Source organism: Epinephelus lanceolatus, chromosome 6, assembly GCF_041903045.1.
Source record: "Epinephelus lanceolatus isolate andai-2023 chromosome 6, ASM4190304v1, whole genome shotgun sequence".
NCBI classification, from domain to species: Eukaryota; Metazoa; Chordata; class Actinopteri; order Perciformes; family Serranidae; genus Epinephelus; species Epinephelus lanceolatus.
In genome coordinates, this window is record NC_135739.1 from 612,448 (window position 1) to 622,475 (window position 10,028).

The 10,028-nt window shown below is 45.5% G+C and overlaps 1 protein-coding gene across 2 annotated transcripts in view; it reads left to right on the forward strand.

Annotated features, from left to right (window-relative positions):
- cdc14ab (cell division cycle 14Ab) overlaps nucleotides 1-8,576 on the forward strand; it is a 32,227-nt gene extending 23,651 nt beyond the window's left edge. Inside the window, exons 15-16 of one of the 2 annotated variants that reach the window (XM_033622294.2) lie at nucleotides 932-1,235; nucleotides 6,221-8,576. In XM_033622294.2, the coding sequence (XP_033478185.1) occupies nucleotides 932-1,235; nucleotides 6,221-6,250 (334 nt within the window). In that variant the 3' untranslated portion in view covers nucleotides 6,251-8,576. The remainder of the gene's footprint in view (nucleotides 1-931; nucleotides 1,236-6,220) is intronic. The other variant, XM_033622295.2, reaches the window with a different exon arrangement.
- The last annotated feature ends 1,452 nt before the right edge of the window (nucleotides 8,577-10,028 follow it).

Here is a 10,028-nt window from a genome sequence, read left to right on the forward strand (position 1 = left end):
TAGGCTGCCACCTCATCCTCGGGCTGCAAAGTTTCATGGCTGGAGTCCTCCACGTCGGTGACCAATGTGACCACGGGGTCAAAGGTTACACTTGAGTCACTGACTTTCAAAATAAAAGCAACTGTCAGAATATTACTGCACATCTTTTTACTTTGGTTCATTCTGAAAAATAAAACATAGATTTTTGTTCTCACCTGCTGCCCGCCCACCTGGAGTTAACCTTTACCTGTCAGTTTATATATAGACATATTTTTACCTGTTACACAGCTGTCACCTGTCAGGTACCTGACCTGGTGCAGGACTCTAGTTCAGACCTGTCAGCCTGTTAGCATTTTAACATCAGAGTACTCTAACCTGTTTCCTGTGAAGTGACAGTTCACCAGAGACTCAGAGCTCTGTAATCTTCCACCTGTAGAGCTGTGTTTCAGTGTAGATAGTTTCTGTGAGTCACTGAGTGTTGGACATGTCGGCCGTAGAGACGTCCGTCTTCTCCTCAGTGTCATCACTGCATCAGTGTCTCTGACCCGCTCACTCAGCAGAATCCACAGACCTTGTCTTGAGCACTTAGATGTAGGAACTATTTTTCTTCGACCAAACTACACCCGCCAACCGTGTCACTGTGCAGAAGGAAGCGTGCATCTCCTGTTAGCTCACCTAGCATCACTGAGCTAGCTAACGTTACAGCTCAGCTGAGGAAGACACCATTGATGTTTACACCTCACGCTGTCACGAGCCTCGCGTCCATGAGAAGTTCATGTTGATGTTAAGACTCTGACTGGTCGGCCGTCAGTGAGGTCTGTCACCCTGGTTGTGGGGATGTGTCCGGCACTGTTGGCCCTCGTCTTTGTGTTGTGTGTGTTTTATGTGTATGTTGTGTGTGTGTGTGTGTGTGTGTGTGTGTGTGTGTCACATTGTGTGTTTGTGTCTGCAGCTCTCGCTTGGCCAGCTCTCTCAGTGATCTTTACGCCGCCAACGTTGAGGAGGACAAAAATGCTCCGTACTCCTCTCTTCCTCCCTCCTCCTCCTCCCCTTCTTCCTCTGTGTCTCTTGGCCCCTCCCCCTCCCCTCTAGCCCCCCCCTCCCTGTGTCGCTATGGTAACGGCCCTCGCAGCGTGCAGCATGAGGTCAACAACAATGAAGGCGTGTATGCCGGCAGGCCGGGACCTCCCAGGGGCCCGGGGCCCTACAGTGCTCTGAAGGGCCCGTCAGGACGCTACCTCAGCCGGTCCATACCTGTAAGTCCTCTGACACAGCAGCAGCTCAACCCGCCCCTCTCTGCTGATTGGCTCTCTCTGTTCTGACATCATCGACACACTGGATGCAGCTGGTGATTATTTATCAATAAATTACAATGAGGAGTCAATGAGTTGTTTACCTCTGTCAGAGGATGAAAACATTACAGCATGTTGACACAGACATGAAGCTACAGCTAGCAGCTGGTTAGCCTAGCTTAGCATAAAGACTGGAAACAGATGGAAACAGCTAGCATGGCTCCATCACCTCTCAGTGTGGGACTGTTCCTTTAACAGAGACACTTTGTTCTCTCGTCTAAAATCATCATCCGGTGTGTTTGTGATCTCATGCTGTTCCTTTAACTCGTCTGACTGCTGACAGACACAGACGTCACATGACCAGGTGTCAGTCATGGTTTTCACCTCGTCATTGTGACGTCTGTTCACTACAGCTTCCATTTTCACCTGAATGTGGATCTATAACTCTGATCAGATGCTGTTAAATCAGGACGGAGTGATTCATAAATCCTGTTGGACTCATATTCAACTGAAAAACCCCCCAAAACACTCCAAAGTACAACTGTCAAATAATTTGTTTTAAATCGTGATTAATCCCATTTTTAAACACACATTAAAAACATTAAACACACATTAAACATACATTAAACACAGTGAGAACACATTAAACACACATTAAACACAGTGAGAACACATTAAACACACATTAAACACAGTGAACATACATTAAACACACATTAAATACAGTGAACACACATTAAACACACATTAAACACAGGGAACACACATTAAACACACAAACACAGTGAACACACATTAAACACACAAACACAGTGAACATACATTAAACACACATTAAACACAGGGAACACACATTAAACACACAAACACAGTGAACATACATTAAACACAGGGAACACACATTAAACACACATTAAACACACATTAAACACACATTAAACACAGTGAGAACACATTAAACACAAATTAAACACAGTGAACATACATTAAACACACATTAAATACAGTGAACACACATTAAACACACATTAAACACAGTGAGCATACATTAAACACAGGGAACACACATAAACACACATTAAACACACAAACACAGTGAACATACATTAAACACATTAAACACAGTGAACACACATTAAACACACAAACACAGTGAACATACATTAAACACAGGGAACACACAAACACACATTAAACACAGTGAGAACACATTAAACACACATTAAACACACAAACACAGTGAACATACATTAAACACAGGGAACACACATAAACACACATTAAACACACAAACACAGTGAACACACATTAAACACACATTAAACACAGGGAACACACATTAAACACACAAACACAGTGAACACACATTAAACACACAAACACAGTGAACATACATTACACACAGGGAACACACATTAAACACACATTAAACACAGTGAGAACACATTAAACACACATTAAACACAGTGAACATACATTAAACACACATTAAATACAGTGAACACACATTAAACACACAAACACAGTGAGCATACATTAAACACAGGGAACACACATAAACACACATTAAACACACAAACACAGTGAACATACATTAAACACACATTAAACACAGGGAACACACATAAACACACATTAAACACACAAACACAGTGAACATACATTAAACACACATTAAACACAGTGAACATACATTAAACACAGGGAACACACATAAACACACATTAAACACACAAACACTGAACATACATTAAACACACAATAAATACAGTGAACACACATTAAACACACATTAAACACACTGAACACACATTAAACACACATTAAACACACTGAACACACATTAAACACAGTGAACACACATTAAACACACATTAAACACAGTGGAACACAATAAACACACAGTAAACACACATTAAACACACTGAACACACAGTAAACACACATTAAACACAGTGAACACACATTAAACACACATTAAACACAGTGGAACACAATAAACACACAGTAAACACACATTAAACACACTGAACACACAGTAAACACACATTAAACACAGTGAACACACATTAAACACACATTAAACACAGTAAACACGCAGTAAACACAGTGAACACACATTAAACACAGTGACCACACATTAAATACACATTAAACACACAAACACAGTGAACATACATTAAACACACAATAAATACAGTGAACACACATTAAACACACATTAAACACACTGAACACACATTAAACACAGTGAACACACATTAAACACACATTAAACACACTGAACACACATTAAACACACATTAAACACACTGAACACACATTAAACACAGTGAACACACATTAAACACAGTGAACACACATTAAACACACATTAAACACAGTGGAACACAATAAACACACAGTAAACACACATTAAACACACTGAACACACAGTAAACACACATTAAACACAGTGAACACACATTAAACACACATTAAACACAGTGGAACACAATAAACACACAGTAAACACACATTAAACACACTGAACACACAGTAAACACACATTAAACACAGTGAACACACATTAAACACACATTAAACACAGTAAACACGCAGTAAACACAGTGAACACACATTAAACACAGTGACCACACATTAAATACACATTAAACATGGCTTAATAGAGACAGTTTCAAACACAAATCAGCTTCACTATAACTCGCAGCATTCACAGACAAACACTTGTCTTTATCTGGACACATTTTCCCACAAATACAACATGCTAACGTTATTAGCACAAGCCTATGGCATTTTATGTTGTATAAATTAGCCTAGCAGCTAGCAGAGATTTCCTCTCTTCACATGAAGTCAGGATGAATCACACGTTAGTCTCTGTGATGAACTTTGATGCATTTTGGTCCTCAGGTCTGTGCTCATTCACTCAAAGACAACATGTTCAAACTGATTAACTTTATTGTGTTTGGTAAATGTGCAGGTTCTAATAAAGTTGTGACAGTAGCATGTTTACCTATGTGTGTGACATCACCTGGTATTCTAACAACACTCAGAATTTGGACACTGTCAGCACTAACTGCTGATGTTCATCCTGCCTGATGAACCACTTCCTGTTTACCTGTTGCTCAATAACCTTTGGATGTTTGTGGTGTTTACATGTTTCACATTAACTTCACTAACATGAAGCTGCTGCTGACCTGAAGAACACACCTTCTTCATCACCATCATCATCGTCACACAGTGGAGAGAACTACACCTCCTCCTCTTCATCACCTCCTCCCCTTCCTCCCTGAAGGCTGAAACATTCAGACCTCATGTCTCCTTGTTCCTCCTCTCACCTGTAACTCAACTCCTGGAGGAGGAGGAGGACAGAGGAGTTAAGAGGAGGACAGAGGAGGGCAGAGGAGGAGGAGGACAGAGGAGGACAGAGGAGGGCAGAGGAGGAGGACAAAGGAGGACAGAGGAGTTAAGAGGAGGACACAGCAGTCCGTCCTTTTATCAGAGCGACACACAGCTGATTAAACTGACACAGAGAACTCCTCTGATACTGTGAGAGACAGACAGACTGTCCTCAGAACTACAGTACAGGTCTCAGTGTGTCCATACTGTCCTTATCCTGTCCCTGTCCCTATCCCTGTCCCTGTCCCTGTCCCCGTCTCCATCTCCGACTCCAACCCTGTCCCTGTCTCTGCCCCCGTCTCCATCTCCGACTCCGACCCTGTCTCTGTCCCTGCCCCTGTCTGTGTCTCTGTCCCTGCCCCTGTCTCTGTCTCTGTCTGTCTCTGCCCCTGCCCCTGTCTCTGCCTCTGTCCCTGCCCCTGCCCCTGTCTGTGTCTCTGTCCCTGCCCCTGTCTCTGTCTCTGTCTCTGTCTGTCTCTGTCTCTGCCTCTGTCTCTGCCCCTGTCTCTGTCTCTGTCTGTCTCTGCCCCTGCCCCTGTCTCTGTCTCTGTCCCTGCCTCTGTCTCTGTCTCTGCCCCTGCCCCTGTCTCTGTCTCTGTCTCTGTCTCTGTCCCTGTCCCTGTCCCCGTCTCCATCTCCAACTCTGACCCTGTCTCTGTCCCTGCCCCTGTCTCTGTCCCTGCCTCTGTCTCTGTCTCTGTCCCTGCCCCTGTCTCTGTCTCTGTCTCTGTCCCTGTCCCCGTCTCCATCTCCGACTCCGACCCTGTCTCTGCCCCTGCCCCTGCCCCTGTCTCTGTCTCTGTCTGCCCCTGCCTCTGCCCGTCTCTGTCCCTGCCCCTGCCCCTGTCTCTGTCCCTGTCTCTGTTTCTGTCTCTGTCTCTGTCCCTGCCCCTGTCTCTGTCTCTGTCTCTGTCTCTGTCCCTGCCTCTGTCTCTGTCTCTGTCCCTGCCCCTGTCTCTGTCTCTGTCCCTGTCTCTGCCTCTGTCTCTGCCCCTGTCTCTGTCTCTGTCCCTGCCCCTGCCCCTGTCTCTGTCTCTGTCCCTGTCTCTGCCTCTGTCCCTGCCCCTGTCTCTGTCTCTGCCTCTGTCCCTGCCCCTGTCTCTGTCTCTGCCCCTGTCTCTGTCTCTGCCTCTGTCCCTGCCCCTGTCTCTGTCTCTGTCCCTGCCCCTGCCCCTGCCCCTGTCTCTGTCTCTGTCCCTGCCCCTGTCTCTGTCTCTGTCCCTGTCTCTGCCCCTGTCTCTGTCTTTGTCCCTGCCCCTGTCTCTGTCTCTGTCCCTGTCTCTGCCCCTGTCTCTGTCTCTGTCCCTGTCTCTGTCTCTGTCTCTGTCCCTGTCTCTGCCTCTGTCCCTGCCCCTGTCTCTGTCTCTGCCCCTGTCTCTGCCTCTGTCCCTGCCCCTGTCTCTGTCTCTGTCCCTGCCCCTGCCCCTGCCCCTGTCTCTGTCTCTGTCCCTGCCCCTGTCTCTGTCTCTGTCCCTGTCTCTGCCCCTGTCTCTGTCTTTGTCCCTGTATATTAAGATATGTGACAGGCGTCTTTATGTTTTGTCTTTCAGTCTCTTCAGTCTGAGTACATCCAGTACTAGGTCAACAGGTCTGACCTGAGGAGGACACATTACCCATAACCCCCTTGTGAAGCAGCTCAGTTACTGAAGAGACTCTGTGTTCACGCCGTGTGTTAATGAGCACAATGTAAATATGATGTCATCATCCACATGAAGGACAAGAAGAAGAACAAGAAGAAGATATATTTGGATAAAGAGGACAGATTTTATATTTGTTATGAGAAGAAGATATTTTTGTTTTTATAAACTGACTCTCCGTTGTCATGGTTACAGTATTTACTTCCTGTTTCTGACCAGCAGGTTATTTTGATTGATTAATCTTTTGTAATTAACAGCAATAATAATAACAGTAGAAGAAGAAGGGACCCAAAAACTGAATGTCAGCAACTAAACTCAGGAAACACACCTGTGTGTGTCTGTGTGTGTGTGTGTGTGTGTGTGTGTGTGTGTGTGTCGGGGGCGGAGCCAGTATCAGTTGACGCCCACTCAGCCTTAAAGAAGCTTCTGATTGGTCATTTTGTTATAGTGTCTGAAACAAAGCGTTTTCACTGTAGATTAGCTCGTTATGCTAACAGCTAATTGTTGTGAACAGTTGAGCGAGAGAGCGACTGACTCCTCGTCTCTCTGCTGTCGATCTAAACATTCGTTCATCGTGTTTACAGGACTAATATTATGGGCTGTTGTTTGTGTGTGTTGGCCGTCAGGTGACAACGCCGTCATAGAAACATGAAGGAATCATGTTAAATTTGAGTCGCTGCGACTGAAACCAGCTGAATGTTTGTTTAGTTTGTTGTAAAAGAAGTTATTAAGTAGTGGATGATGCGTTCACTGACCAGAGGAAATGTAGTGAAAGGGATTATGACCTTTACGAGCAAAAACAATGAGGTTGAATTTAAAGTAAGTTTAAATTTAAAATTTTTAATGATAAATTAGAAGATTATAAATGAAGTTTATCTGTGCAGGTAGTTTATTAAAAATATCTGACGTGTGTCTGTTAATTTTATTAATTTTGATTTTAAAGTTCCAACTGAAGGAAACATGAAACCAGAGAAGAATTTATACAGAAAATGTCGGACTGTTCCTTTAAATGTTTCATGTGTTTTTGATCATGTGGCACCATGTCATGTCTGTCAGCTGATTGGCTGTGTGGAGACCAGCTGACTGTTGGACAGCTCTGATTGGCTGAAGGGTGGATGATAAATGTTCTCATTAAGGAACCTCGATCAGATTGATCAGAAAATATTTTTAATGTTTGAGTTTTCTACCTCTGATGACATCAGCACGGTTTCTCTGTTCGTCACAGGTGTCACAGACATGTCATAGACATGTCATACGCGTGTAGTGAGCCTTTCAGGAGGAAACATTAAGACTTCAACAGAGAAGCTAAAGGGACCAACACAGGAAAAGGAAATGTTTGAATAAAACTCCAGTTTAGTTCTTAAAGGGAAGGTTTGTGTTATCAGCGTACGACTTCCTGTGACTCATCTCACACCCCGTGTTAACTCCGTGTTAACCTAAACCTAGGACGGTATGATTCGGCATCAGCAGAGCTTCATGTGAGTCAGAGAGGAAACACTGACGAGAAGATGTTGGTTGTTGTTCTAGGTCAGCTAGCTAAATAGGTACCTCTGGTTATGGTCAGTAGTAGTTACCATGGTTACAAAGTAAACATGAAGCAGGCGTGTACTGATCATGTGATGAAGAAGTCGTGATTGGACAACAAACACATGACGTAAATTCCATTAGCTCTGTTTCACACTGCTAACTTTAGCACCAATTTTCAAAAGATAACACAGCATATCAGACGCTAACCTGCTACAGAGCAGCAGCTAGCCCTGGGCTAAGGGAGTTAAAGGCTAACCTTTAGCCCACTTTCTAATGGATCCCTTATCCCAGGACTAAGTGCAGTGTGAAAAGGGCTAACAGCTTGCTTAGCCCAAGGCTACCAGCCTCCTTAGTGTGTGGCTAACAGTTTCTTAAGCCCAAGGGCTAAGAGCTCCCTTAGCTTGAGGCTAAGACCTCCCTTAGCTCGAGGCTAACAGCTCCTTTAGCTCGAGGCTAACAGCTCCCTTAGCTCAAGGCTAACAGCTCCTGTAGCTGGAGGCTAAGTACTGTGTAAAACATGCTAATGTCAGTTGTAAATGTTTCTCTGAAGTGCCTCACCATGTGTCTGATGTTTGAGTCGTCAGCGGACGATCATTCTCTGACGGACGAAGATGTTTGAGTGAAAAACTTTAATTTGTTGCTGATTCTTTATTTTATTGTTCAAATATTTGTTTAAAGGGAAAAGTTAGAAAATAACTTTTAGTTTTTATCTGAGGCAAAATAAACAGATTTTTCTTCTGAAGCTGTTTCCTGTTTTAATGTCTGGCACACACACGATAAATACAGTCGTATTGATCTGAAGTCACGTCTCAGGTGTTTCAGTCTGTTGAACTGATTAAGTCAATCAATTAATCAATCAGATTCATGGAGAAAATATATTGACATGTTTTTACCACAGGAACATTTTCAGGACTGTTTTATGGATCAATGTTTTGTCCTGTCATATGTATTAGAATATCTCTGACCAATCAGAACCATCGAGCTTAAAACAGGTGACAGAGAGAGGCAGCAGGTACAAACACCTGTCAGCTGTTAGTTAACGCCTGAGGATGATGTCAGCAGTCACACCTGTGTGTCTGCACATTAATGTTGCTGCTCCTCAGCTTCCTGTTCACCTCTCAGGTCAGCTGACTGTTGGCTAACGGCGCCGCTTATTCAGCACCGACTGAGAGGAACGCCGTCCCAGACGCCAGTGATACTGTGGAAACATGGCGCCCGCCCTCAGGTCTCCCCTCAGGTCTCTCCTCAGGTCTCTCCTCAGGTCTCCCCTCAGGCCTCTCCTCAGGTCTCCCCTCAGGTATCTCCTCTGGTCTCTCCTCAGGTCTCCCCTCAGGTCTCCCCTCAGGTCTCTCCTCAGGTATCTCCTCAGGTCTCTCCTCAGGTCTCCCCTCAGGTATCTCCTCAGGTCTCTCCTCAGGTCTCTCCTCAGGTCTCCCCTCAGGTCTCTCCTCAGGTCTCCCCTCAGGTCTCTCCTCAGGTCTCTCCTCAGGTCTCCCCTCAGGTCTCTCCTCAGGTCTCCCCTCAGGTCTCTCCTCAGGTCTCCCCTCAGGTCTCTCCTCAGGTCTCCCCTCAGGTCTCTCCTCAGGTCTCTCCTCAGGCCTCTCCTCATGTCTCTCCTCAGGTCTCTTCTCAGGCCTCTCCTCATGTCTCTCCTCAGGTCTCTCCTCAGGCCTCTCCTCAGGTCTCCCCTCATGTCTCTCCTCAGGTCTCTTCTCAGGCCTCTCATGTCTCTCCTCATGTCTCTCCTCAGGTCTCTCCTCATGTATCTCCTCAGGTCTCTCCTCAGGCCTCTCCTCATGTCTCTCCTCAGGTCTCTCCTCAGGTCTCCCCTCAGGTCTCCCCTCAGGTATCTCCTCAGGTCTCCCCTCAGGTCTCTCCTCAGGTCTCTCCTCAGGCCTCTCCTCATGTCTCTCCTCAGGTCTCTTCTCAGGCCTCTCCTCATGTCTCTCCTCAGGTCTCTCCTCAGGCCTCTCCTCATGTCTCTCCTCAGGTCTCTCCTCAGGTCTCCCCTCAGGTCTCCCCTCAGGTCTCTCCTCAGGTCTCTCCTCAGGTCTCTCCTCATGTCTCTCCTCAGGTCTCTTCTCAGGCCTCTCCTCAGGTATCTCCTCAGGTCTCTCCTCAGGCCTCTCCTCATGTCTCTCCTCAGGTCTCTCCTCAGGCCTCTCCTCAGGTCTCCTCTCAGGTCTCTCCTCAG